This window comes from Oncorhynchus mykiss, chromosome 17 (genome assembly GCF_013265735.2).
Source record: "Oncorhynchus mykiss isolate Arlee chromosome 17, USDA_OmykA_1.1, whole genome shotgun sequence".
NCBI classification, from domain to species: Eukaryota; Metazoa; Chordata; class Actinopteri; order Salmoniformes; family Salmonidae; genus Oncorhynchus; species Oncorhynchus mykiss.
Window position 1 is genome coordinate 68,097,036 of NC_048581.1, and position 12,964 is coordinate 68,109,999.

Below are 12,964 nucleotides of genomic sequence, written 5' to 3' on the forward strand. Positions count from 1 at the left end.
AGCCTAGGAACAGTGGGTAACCTGCCCTGTTCAGGGGCAGAACGACAGATTTTTACCTTCGGTTACTAGTCGGACACTCTAACCACTAGGCTACCCTGCCGCCCTACACTGTATTGTGGCACAGTATTTCCTGTCTTTCCTGCACTATGCACATTGTTACTGTACTCTTATATTTGTCAGCTTGTCCTATCCTAACATTGCATTTGTAACAAAACAACATAATGTAAATATGGTATGCTGGCATCAATCAACACACTTCAATTGTAACACTGTCATTTGCATGTGGATGTTCATGTTTTTTTGCCCTATGAATCTCAAAGATGTCAAATGCACATTTCTACTGCAGTAAAAGATGGATTTATTTTAGTTTGTTATCAAATTATATCCTGATCATTTTTGACCCACGAAAAATCCATAAAATGTGTTCATACCAAACAAAAATAAACTCAGATTTTTAAATAGAGATCATGTTGGGTTTTGGCATAGATACCTTTTACAGTGTCTGTAGCCATACTGTAGAGTATACTGTATGTGAGAATAGACCAAAAAGTATGGGCTTAAAAGGGTGCTTTGGGATATAGTGGTATAGTTCCAGGAATGACTGTGTACTTCATCATCCCAATTCTGACTCATTTAAATCCTCCATATGAATAGATTCATGACAAATAGCAGTAGCTCATAAACTGACTCCTAATGAATAACCTAATGTGGCCCTATGGTTTGGCAGCTAGATTTTCTAATGTAATACTACGTAGGAGGGAAAACAGATCATTTTCAAATGGGTCTAGCCGAACACTATCGAATTTGAAACCCAAAATGAAAATGAAAGGTAATTCTCCAGGCCTCAGGTGCAGTGTGGTGGCAAGGATTGCATTTTGGAATAAGAGTTGGTTCCTATACTCTTAGATAGAAAGGGTTACAAAAGGGTTCTGCAGCTGTCCCCATAGCAGAGCCCGTTTTGGTTCTAGGTAGAACCCTTTTTGGTTCCAGGTAGAACTCTTTTGGGTTCCATGTAGAACACTGGGTTCTACATGGAACCCAAAAAGGTTCTACCCGGAACCAAAAGGGTTCTGTCTGGAACCAAAAGGGGTTATTCAAAGGGTTCTCCTATGAGGACAGCCAAAGAACCCTTTTTTGTTGTAGATAGCACCTTTTTTTCTAAGAGTGTAGAGTTCAATATCCAGTTGGAGAACACAATGTTAGCACACACCAAGGATGGAGCTATTCAATATGTTGTCGTATACACCAGAAAGAAAATGGCATTCATTACCCTCCAGTGAATGTTATGTGGCAGGCAAAGCTAACATTTTTTTTTACAGAATAACAATTCATCCATAGAGGCTACCAGGAGGCTTCTAGGAATCTTTAATCAACTGTTCTAAGTTCTGTAATTGACTCTTATGATGGATTCTCTGCATTATTGACACTCTACAAGAACACAGTCTTGGCCCAGATGTGGGGCAGCAGGGAAATCAGGAACAACTTGCTGTGAAATCAGGATCAACTTTTGTAGAAGCCTCATCGTGGTTCCCATTATACTACTGCCACTTACACATTGATGGTCGAACAGACTACCGTTGTTGTTGCTGTTGTTGTTGTTAGGGTCTCCAAGAGACTCATACGATACATTCTCAATGTAATACACATTCTGTTGCAGACATTGTAAACAATTCATGAAATACTCATCAAGCAATTCATTCATGTTTTGCTGTTTTCACAGAAAGGCAATAATTATGAATTGATTTACAGTATATTTACATAAAATGTCTAGGTCAAAGGACAGCAGTGCTACATACGTACATTCAATGTCTTTGACAAGGAGAAATGGGGAAGTTTTGACATACACTCAATAAATTACGGGTTGGAATAGGTGGTTATGAAACACAAGGATGATAAATACTGTAACTGCAGTTCACATAGTCCATATATCACACAGATCAATATGAGAACACCAATCATATGGGATAATCAATCACTAGAGTTAATTATCAAGTGCAACCAAGTCTCTCATTTACATACCCCTAAATCAGTTGTTTTCGGATACATCTGTCTGCTATGAGGATTTATGTTGCTTTAATAACAGATCACAATTGAGTCCACAGATCACCTCATGAAATAATGATCATCCAGCTGTGCACAATGCATCATCTGCTCATTAGTCAAATCCACAGTCTGACAGAGGGCATCTACTACCACATGAAATATTAAATATGATTAAAAAGCAGTAGCAGTGAAGTCAGAGTCTACCACACAGGAATGTTCACATGTCAGTGTTGTGATCTCTGTGCTCCCAGTCCCAATTGGAGATAACAGGGGAGTGAGTGAGTTCTGGTCCCTGGGACTGGCCTGGGATTTAGGAACTGGGCCAGAGGGAACCAGCAGGATTTTGGCGAAGGGTGGGCAGTCTTTTCTAGAGGCGGTGTCTTTCGTATGTGTGCAGATAAGATCCCAGAAGCATTCCCGAAAGCGTGTGGAGAGCATGTTGTAGATAACGGGGTTGACTGCAGAGCTGAGGTAGAAGAGGATGCCGGAAAGGAGGTGCACACACTGGTACACAGTTTGGTTGAGGTCTGTCCAGACAGACCACTGCATGATGCAGCTCCACAAGAGCCGGTCGATATGGAAAGGCGCCCAGCAGATGGAAAACACCAGCACGACCACAGCTACATAACAGACAGCGACAAGAGGAGAGGGAGACCGAGAAGGAGGATGAATTAAGTGATGCAGAGAGAGGGAGGAAAGAGGGGAACAACAGGGTATCCTGTTCCCTGCAAGACCTGGTCCTCATGAAACTGAGACATTCTACTCATATAACTACTGACAGAAACTGGCCCACATTCACCATTTCACCATGAGATCGTGTAGAGGGAGTTAAGGGCCTCTTGACAGCCAATTTTCCTGAAAGTAGAACGAGGAAAAAAGGAATTGCCTCCTCAATTCTCCAAGGAATATAAATCAATTATCTTTAGATAACTACTGGAGAGGAAATTAAAGTATTGTATGAACACTGCTACTTAAAACAAAGCTCCGCCATAGCTAAGAGATCAACATTCAGTGCAGAGACACTTCCCAAAATAGCAATGCCCTGTGTAAGAAGTGTCAAATGGGTACAAAGAATCATGCCATGGGTTTTCAGAAAGTTTTGTTTTTCGACCATGCCATTGCATTGTCGCAGATTAGATAATCTGGCCTAGTCTCAAATAAACAAACACTGCCAAGACATACAGGTAACTGCCAAAATAAAAGAAACACCAACATGTCTTAATTGGGTGTTGGGAACTCTATTGGAGGGATGCGACACCATTCTTCAACAAGACATTCCATCATTTGCTGTTTTGTTGTTGGATGTGGACAATGCTGTCTCAGGTTCCAATCCAGACTCTTCCATAAATGTTTAATTGGTGTAAAATTTGGTGACTGATATGGCCATGGCTAACATCGTTGTCATGCTCATCAAATCATTGAGTGACCACTTGTGCCATGTGGATGGAGTCATTGTCATCCTATGGGGGCATAGTCATGGTATCCAAAATAATGGCTAACATAATGACCTGCCCAGCATATTTATACTTGACCCTAAGCATGATGGGATGTTAATTGCTTAATTAACTCAGGACCCGCACGTGTGGAAGCACCTGCTTTCAATATACTTTGTATACCTCATTTACTCAAGTGTTTCCATTATTTTGGTAGTTACCTGTACATCGACCTGGAAACCGATCAGATGCTCTTTATTATCAACATGAGAGAATTTTCTAAATTACAATATTATTATCACTAACACAGACTGCATAATATAAAATGTACAAGGGATGAACTTATCATTCAAAACCTTTATGGATATTACTACCAGAAAACAGTTTAAATGTCAAAATTGTGTTGACCATGGAAGACAGGCTTGTGACTGTGACAACGGAAATGGGCATGGAAATGGAATGCAGAACTTACCAAGCATCTTGGTGGCTTGTCTCCTACGCCCTCGCTCTACGTGGATTCTCCAGTTGGTGTTGGTGCTACAGTTCTTCCTCATCGTTCCCTGGGAAAGGTGTCGCTCCCTGCCCAGCTGGATGCCCATCACCAGGTACAGACCGCTCATCACCATCATGGGCACAATGTAGAAGCACGCAGTGGTGATCAGGATCACCAGGTTATAGATCCACGGGGCCCCTATCAAACTGCATATGGCTGACTCTGCCACCTTCTCCGGGAGATTCAAGTAGTAGATGCCATGCAGGGAGGTGTTGGGGATGGCACAGACCAGGGACACCACCCATACGGCACTGATGACATGCTTTGCATGCTTGTTGGTGGAGACATAGCGTATTTTTAGTGGATGGACCACGGCGATGTACCTCTCCGCACTCAGCACTGTCACATTTAGGATGGAAGCGAAGCAGACGGTCTCAAGGAGGAAGATCTTGAAGTAGCAGACTCCCTCGCCGAAAGGGAAGGGGTAGTTCTGCCACATGTCGTAGATCTCCAGGGGCATCCCAAAGAGGAGCACCAAGAGGTCCGACACAGCCAGGCTGAACAGGAACAGGTTGGTGGTGGTACGCATCTTCTTGTGTTTGGATATCACTGCGCATGTGAGAAGGTTGCCAGACACACCAAAAAAGAAGATGAGCAGGTAAACCAGGGTGATAGGGAGGAAGACGGGAGAGCGTTTCGGCCCTAGAAATTCCAGTAGGAGGTCCTCGATGGATTTGGTCCCAGAGTCATTTCCTGTGACGTTTAGCAATGTGATGTTACAGAACATGCCGTGCTGTTCTGAGATGTTGGAAAGAGAGTCCAGGCAGTACTTCTCCATTTCACAGTAGGGGCTTGTAAGTGGGAGTAGAGAGGAACAGGATCACTGGAGATGTCTGCACATCATTGCTCTGAGAGAAATTCCATACAGAGAGAAATACAACACCTAAAGAGTACCACAGCAACAACACAATTTTATATTACAGCATCCTGATTCTACATAAGATGATGTAAAAGCTCTCATATGTTGACTGACACAGCTCAGTAAAGTCTCACAAGAGATATATGTTTTGCACGATTAAGTCTTGACTAAAGGGCTGATCAGATTCCACTAGTTGTAACTGGGAATTATGAATTTACAGTACATCACAAATGCACACATTGCCTCTTACAGTGATAGTATGGTGGTAGTTTCACCAGTGTGTATTACATGAATACTGTAGTAAATCTTGTGTAGCCACATGTTTGTGCAATTATTTACCACATACTATGATTCCCATTTTTCAGTCATCTGTTCTAGCTAATTCAAATAAAAAATGATTCCTGCAATAACCAAGTCTTCAGTAGCACTTCGCACTGTGTGATAAACACATTCTAAATGCTTGGCAAAATCAAGTCTAATGTAAAAATGAAATAATTTTGTATTGCAGCAAAATTATGTGCTGTTGCTACAGTAATAGATGTCTCTATCACTTCATACATTTCAGAGCTGAGACATGAATGTTTCATTAGGCCTGTTAGTTTCTCTGCAGTGGGTGTCTCATCTTACTCTATGGGAGCAGAAGGCAGGGATACAGAGCTAGAGGGTGTGAAAATGAGCTTTGGAGCTTACCTGTGTTCCAATATGTTAATCTTTGGTGCCAGTAGCATAATTATCTGTGCACACTGATGAAACTGAACAGACTGTGCATAAAACTGGAAAGGCATTTTCATATGACTGCTACCCAGCACTCTCCTAAACAACAGTTCAGCCTATTTTACAGACTGCAATTAGCAGCAGGATCCTGATTTAAGTGCATCAAATCAATTCATAAAGAATACATCCAAACCCAACATACTGTACCCCACATAGGCTGCCTGCCTGTTCAAGAAATTAAACTTCAACTCCAAACTGACAGAAAATCTGAACTGAGCATAAAAGCAACACATGGGATAAAACAACATTCAGTCAATTTCATGAAATTTAAATGTTCAGAACTAAAGCACGTGGACATACAAATATATACATGTGTATCCTTTATCGCTTACGTCTTACACTTACTTAGAATTAACACTTCTTAATTGTATGCTCAGAAAAAGCAACCAACTTTGTTTTAGACTACCATTGTATAATGTCATTTGAGACATTTGTGTAGCTCAGTAGAATTTGAACACACCTTGGATTCCTGTTCACAGCTGCCTGAGATTGCGCTTGCTCATCATTTTAACACGTCGAAGGACAAAAGAAAATGTGCTCCTTCTTCAAAAAGTCTGGACATGCTTTTAAAGAATAACAGAAGGTGGTGAAAGGAGATGAGAGGAGTTATCCGCTGCTAGAAACTGCGCCTGTGAAAACTGCTCCTTAGGTACCTGAAGCAGAGGGCTGACGCACGTAGCGCATGCTCTAGAGAGTGGGTTTATTCATTTACTTATGGAACCATTTTATGTGCCTCCTACCAGGCAGGTCAATTGAAAACATTGTAATTTATGAATATGCTAATGACACCTGCTAACAACATTTGCACCAGTGGCGTGTATTCATGGATACCAAGGGAAGCCAGGCCCCCCAAAAAATTGACCAAGAAGAAAAATACAAAAACCTAGAAAATAAAGTGTCGCTCTGTGTTTCATAGATTTCCTTCAATTCACAAGAAGCTGAATGTATCTCACCGGAGAAAGCATCTGAGAAAATGAAACCGCAACCCTCTGTCTCAGTATATGTAGCGTATCTATCTGATGCTGTCTTGTCAAAAAGAGTGTGACATTGTTACCGCCAGTAGTATTGAATGCAAGTGAAGCCGGTGAGCATTTGGCCTCCCTTGATAAAAAATACATTAAATAATAGCCAATCAGCCTTGAGCTAAATTGAGTGAGCTCAGCTGTGAATGGCCCTGGCGCACCAAAAAAAGGTGTTAAGGGAAGCCAGTTTGGATTTGGATTCGGACCAATCACATCACATCAGAAGCCAAACGCCATTGACGTATATCTTTTTTTTTTGTTGCATCTCGTTGTGTCGTTGTCCTCCGGTGGCTAGCTAACTAGCTAAAATCAGCCACGATCACGCTGTCTGGATCTCTATGGGGAGAGTTTTTTGGGGTGTACAAAGCCACAATGTACACTGCATGTAGTATCTGCATATACAGTCATGACCCAGATTTTTGCCACCCTTGATAAAGATTAGCAAAAAAGACTGTACACTCTTAGACGAAAAGGGTTCCAAAAGGGTTCTGCGGCTGTCTCTATGGGAGAACCCTTTTTGGTTCAAGGTAGAACCCTTTTTGGTGCCAGGAAGAACTCTTTTTGGTTCCATGTAGAATCCTCTGTGAAAAGAGTTCTACATGGAACCCAAAAGGCTTTGTTTTTCAAATAGCCCTTACACAGCCTGGAGGTGTGTTGGGTCATTGTCCTGTTGAAAAACAAATGATAGTCCCACTAAGTGCAAACCAGATGGGATGGCGTATTGCTGCAGAATGCTGTGGTAGTTATGCTGGTTCAAAATAATGGTGCCAGAGGGGATAGCTGCCAACTGTGCTAACCAACTGTGCTATATTGTTTGTATTTTCACATTGTTTGTAACTTATTTTGTAACTTATTTTGTACATAATGTTGCTGCTACCATCTCTTATGACCATAACTTCTGGACATCAGAACAGCGATTACTCACCTCGAACTGGACAAAGATTTTTTCTCCACTACCATCCATTCTATTGGCTAACGTGCAAACATTGGATAACAAAATGTATGATCTATGATCAAGACAATCCTACCAATGGGACATTAAAAACTGTAATATGTTATGTTTTACAGAGTCGTGGCTGAACGACAACACGGATAATATAGAACTGGCGGGATTTTCCATGCAGGACAGAGAAGCTATGTCTGGTAAGACGAGGGGCTATTTGTCAATAACAGCTGGTGTGAGAAGTCTAATATTAAAGAAGTCTTGAGGTATTGCTCGCCTTAGGTAAAGTAACTTATGATAAGCTGCAGACCACACTATCTACCAAGATAGTTTGCATCTATATTATTCATAGCCATATATTTATCTCCACAAACTGATGCTGGCACTAAGACGACACTCAACGATCTGTATAAGGCCATAAGCAAACAAGAAAATGCTCATCCAGAAGTGGTGCTCCTAGTGGCTGGGGACTTTAATATATGCTAACTTAAATCGGTTTTACTTAATTTGTACCTGCATGTCACATGTGCAACCAGAGGAAAAAAACTAGACCACCTTTACTACACACACAAAGATGAATAGAAAGCTATCCCTCGCCATCCAATTGGCAAATCTGACCATAATTCTATCCTCCTGATTCCTACTTACAAGCAAAAACTTAAGCAGGAAGTACCAGTGACTTGCTCAATATGGAAATGGTCAGATGATGTGGATGCTAAACTACAGGACTGTTCTGCTAGCACAGACTGGAATATGTTCTGGGATTCATCCAATGGCATTGGGGAGTATACCACCTCAGTCATCGGCTTCATCAATAAATGCATCGACGATCCCACAGTGACCGTACATACATAGCTCAACCAGAAGCCATGGATGCCACTTTCAAGGAGAGGGACACTAATCCGGACGCTTATAAGAAATCACACTACGCCCTCAGACGAACTGTCAAACAGGCAAAGCATCAATGCAGGATTAAGATTGAATCCTACTACACCGGTTCTAACGCTCATATGATGTGGCAGGGCTTGAAAGCTATTACGGACTACAAAGGGAAACCCAGCCGTGAGCTGCCCAGTGACGCGAGCCTACCAGACGAGCTAAATGCCTTTTATGCTCTCTTCAAGGCAAGCAACACCAAAGCATGCATGAGAGCACCAGATGTTCCGGACAGGTCAACATTCACAAAGCCACGGGGCCAGACAGATTACCAGGACGTGTACTCAAAGCATGCGCGGACCAACTGGCAAGTGTCTTCACTGACATTTTCAACCTCTACCTGACCGAGTCTGTAATACTCATCAGACCAAATGACATATTTTCACCAGTCCAATGTCCATTGCTCATGTTTCTTGGCCCAAACAAGTCTCTTCTTCTTATTGGTGTCCTTTAGTAATGGTTTCTTCACAGCAATTTGACCATGAAGGCCTGATTCACGCAGTCTCCTCTGAACAGTTGATGTTGAGATTTTTTAAACTCTGTGAAGCATTTATTTAGGCTACAATTTCTGAGGCTGGTAACTCTAATTAACTTATCCTGTGCAGCAGAGGTAACTCTGGTTCTTTCCTTGCTGTGGCGGTCCTCATGAGAGCCAGTTTCATCATAATGCTTGATGGTTTTTGCGACTGCACTTGAAGAAACGTTCAAAGTTCTTGAAATTCCGTATTGACTGACCTTCATGTCTTAAAGTGATGATGGACTGCCATTTCTCTTTCCTTATTTGAGCTGTTCTTGCCATAATGTGGATTTGGTCTTTCAGCAAATAGGGCTATTTTCTGTATACCACCTCTACCTTGTCACAACACAACTGATTGGCTCAAAATCTTAAGAAGGAAAGAAATTCCACAAAGGACCTTTCAACAAGACACACCTGTTAATTGAAATGCATTCCAGTTGAGACAATGCCAAGAGTGTGCATAGCTGTCATCAAGGCAAACGGTGGCTACTTTGAAGATTCTTAACCTGTTAGATCTCTAGGGGCGCTATTTCATTTTTGGATAAAAAACGTTCCCGTTTTAAGCGCGATATTTTGTCACGAAAAGATGCTCGACTATGCATAAAGAAAACACTCTGAAATTTCAGAATCTGCAAAGATTTTGTCTGTAAGTGCCCCAGAACTCATTCTACAGGCGAAACCAAGATGATGCATCAACCAGGAATTAGCAGAATTTCTGAAGCTCTGTTTTCCATTGTCTCCTTATATGGCTGTGATTGCGCAAGGAATGAGCCTACACTTTCTGTCGTTCGCCCAAGGTCTTAGCAGCATTGTGACGTATTTGTAGGCATATCATTGGAAGATTGACCATAAGAGACTACATTTTCCAAGTGTCCGCCTGGTGTCCTGCGTGGAATTCGGTGCGCAATTTACAGCTGCACGTACTTTTCCATTTGATATAGGGGAGAAACCATGTGTCCAAGAACGATGTATCAATGAAGAGATATGTGAAAAACACCTTGATGATTGATTCTAAACAACGTTTGCCATGTTTTCAGTCGATATTATGGAGTTAATTTGGAAAAAAGTTCGCGTTTTGAGGACTGAATTTTCGGATTTTTTTTGGTAGCCAAATGTGATGTATAAAACGGAGCTATTTCTAATACACAAAGAATCTTTTTGGAAAAACTGAGCATCTGCTATCTAACTGAGAGTATCCTCATTGAAAACATCAGAAGTTCTTCAAAGGTAAATGATTTTATTTGAAGGCTTTTATGTTTTTGTTGAAATGTTGCGTGCTGGATGCTAACGCTAATGCTAATGCTAAATGCTAACGCTAAATGCTAACGCTAAATGCTAACGCTAGCTAGCTACTTTTACACAAATTATTGTTTTCCTATGGTTGAGAAGCATATTTTGAAAATCTGAGATGACAGTGTTGTTTACAAAAGGCTAAGCTTGAGAGATGGCATATTTATTTCATTTCATTTGCGATTTTCATGAATAGTTAACGTTGTGTTATGCTAATGAGCTTGCTGATAGATTTACACAATCCTGGATACAGGGGTTTTTTCATAGCTAAACGTGACGCAGAAAACGGAGCGATTTGTCCTAAACAAATAATCTTTCAGGAAAAACTGAACATTTGCTATCTGAGAGTCTCCTCATTGAAAACATCTGAAGTTCTTCAAAGGTAAATGATTTTATTTGAATGCTTTTCTGTTTTTTTGTGTAAATGTTGCCAGCTGAATGCTAATGCTAAATGCTACGTTAGCCATCAATACTGTTACACAAATGCTTGTTTTGCAATGGTTGAGAAGCATATTTTGAAAATCTGAGATGACAGTGTTGTTAACAAAAGGCTAAGCTTGAGAGCTAGCATATTTATTTCATTTCATTTGCGATTTTCATGAATAGTTAACGTTGCGTTATGGTAATGAGCTTGAGTCTGTATTCACGATCCCGGATCCGGGATGGGGAGATCAGAAAGGTTAAATATAAAATATCTTTTGATTTGTTTAACACTTTTTTTGTTACTACCTGATTCCATATGTGTTTTGTTATAGTTTTGATGTCTTCAGTATTATTCTACAATGTAGAAAATAGTAAAAATAAAGAAAGACCCTTGAATTAATCGGTGTATCCAAACTTTTAACAGGTATTGTTTGTAAGGTGCACTTGAGAGTGTTTTGGCCTTTTCCTGCAGTCAATAACCGAAAGTGCCCTCTTTGACCTTATTGAATGTTATTAATATTTGTAATCATTTCATAATAACACTGATTTTTTTTTACATTTAATAACCAAAATCTGGTGTTTCTTTGTCAAACAGTTGTGTTATATTTTAGTCTTCTGTGATGTATACAAAGTGTAATATTGGGATGCTAAGTCAAAATTAAATCAGACATGGTACAGGTGTCTTCTTTTAGCCCATATTTATTTGAACCTTTATTTAACCATGCAAGTCAGTGACGGCCTACACTGTCCAAACTGACACCTCTAGCAATGAGATGGAGTGCCTTAGACCACTGCGCCCCTCGGGAGCTCTGGTACAGCAACTCCACCGTAACCATGTGTGTGAGGTCTATATTTTTGTTTCAAAGTAGATTTGTTTAAGACTACCAAGAATCTCTCTGTGTGACAGTGATTTAGCCCACTAAAGTAAAAGGTTATTAAGTGTTAACTTTTTTGACACCAGTAGCCCTACATATGTTTAAACAGGGAGCCATTAGAATGAAGTTGAATAGAGCAGGTATTCCCAAACGGGTACGCTCACTGCCGTCGGGGTGTACGCCAAATAAAAATGTGATTCACATAAAAGTATTTATAAAAAAATAAAAAAATAGAAATCTTCACATTTTCAAACAGTCCATTTATATTTTCCAACGGGGCTATACATTTGGGTGAGTTTTTTTCCTCGCCTGAGTAGCCTCTTTTCACTGCCAAAAATAAAAATTCAACCATCTAGTGTTCCACGGAATAAGAACACAATGTCAAATACAAATATCCCAATTGGGCCACTTGGGAACACTTCAGCATCCACCAAGAGGCTCTTGCTGCCAAGGGAATGCCTGACAGCTTGAAAGACGTTTTGGACACAACAGTGAAAATGGTTAACTTTGTTAAAGCAAGGCCCCTGAACTCTCATGTATTTTCTGCACTATGCAATGATATGGGCAGCGACCATGTAATGCTTTTACAAAATACAGAAGTGCGCTGGTTATCAAGGGGCAAAGTCTTGACAAATTTTTTAAAAATTGAGAGACAACCTTAAAGTTTTCTTTACTGACATAATTTTCACTGACCGCTTGCATGATGATGAGTTTCTCACACAACTGGCCTATCTGGGTGATGGTTTTTCTCGCCTGATTGATCTGAATCTAGGATTACAGGGACTCTCCGCAACTATATTCAATGTGCGGGACAAAAGTGATTAAGCAGTTGGAGCTCTTCTCTGTCTGCATTAACAAGGTCAACACACAGGTCTTTCCATCATTGTATGATTTTATGTGTGCAAAGGAACTCAAGCTTACGGACAATGTTGAATGTGATATAGTGAAGCACCTGAGTGAGTTAAGTGCCCAATTACGCAGGTACTTTCCCGAAACGGATGACACAAACAACTTGATTCGTTATCCCTTTCATGCCCTGCCTCCAGTCCACTTACAGATATCTGAACAAGAGAGCCTTGCAACAAGTGGTTCTGTGAAAATTGAATTTAATCAGAAGCCACTGCCAGATTTCTGGATTGGGCTGTGCTCAGAGTATTCTATTCAAATCGCGCTGTTAAGACACGATGCCCTTTGTAACCACGTACCTACTGTATGTGAGAGTGGATTCTCAACCCTCACTAGCTTGAAAACGAAATACAGGCACAGACTGTGTGTGTAAAATGATTTAAGTACGAT

The 12,964-nt window shown here is 40.7% G+C and overlaps 1 protein-coding gene across 1 annotated transcript; it reads right to left on the minus strand.

Moving 5' to 3' along the window:
• Window positions 1–1,094: 1,094 nt before the first annotated feature.
• Window positions 1,095–5,024, minus strand: nmur3 (neuromedin U receptor 3). Its single transcript, XM_021570504.2, has 2 exons — window positions 3,949–5,024; window positions 1,095–2,663 (listed from the first exon to the last, which is right to left on the minus strand). The coding sequence occupies exons 1-2, from the start codon at window positions 4,805–4,807 to the stop codon at window positions 2,215–2,217; spliced, it is 1,308 nt and encodes a 435-aa protein (XP_021426179.2). The 5' UTR covers window positions 4,808–5,024; the 3' UTR covers window positions 1,095–2,214.
• Between the last annotated feature and the right edge of the window lie 7,940 nt (window positions 5,025–12,964).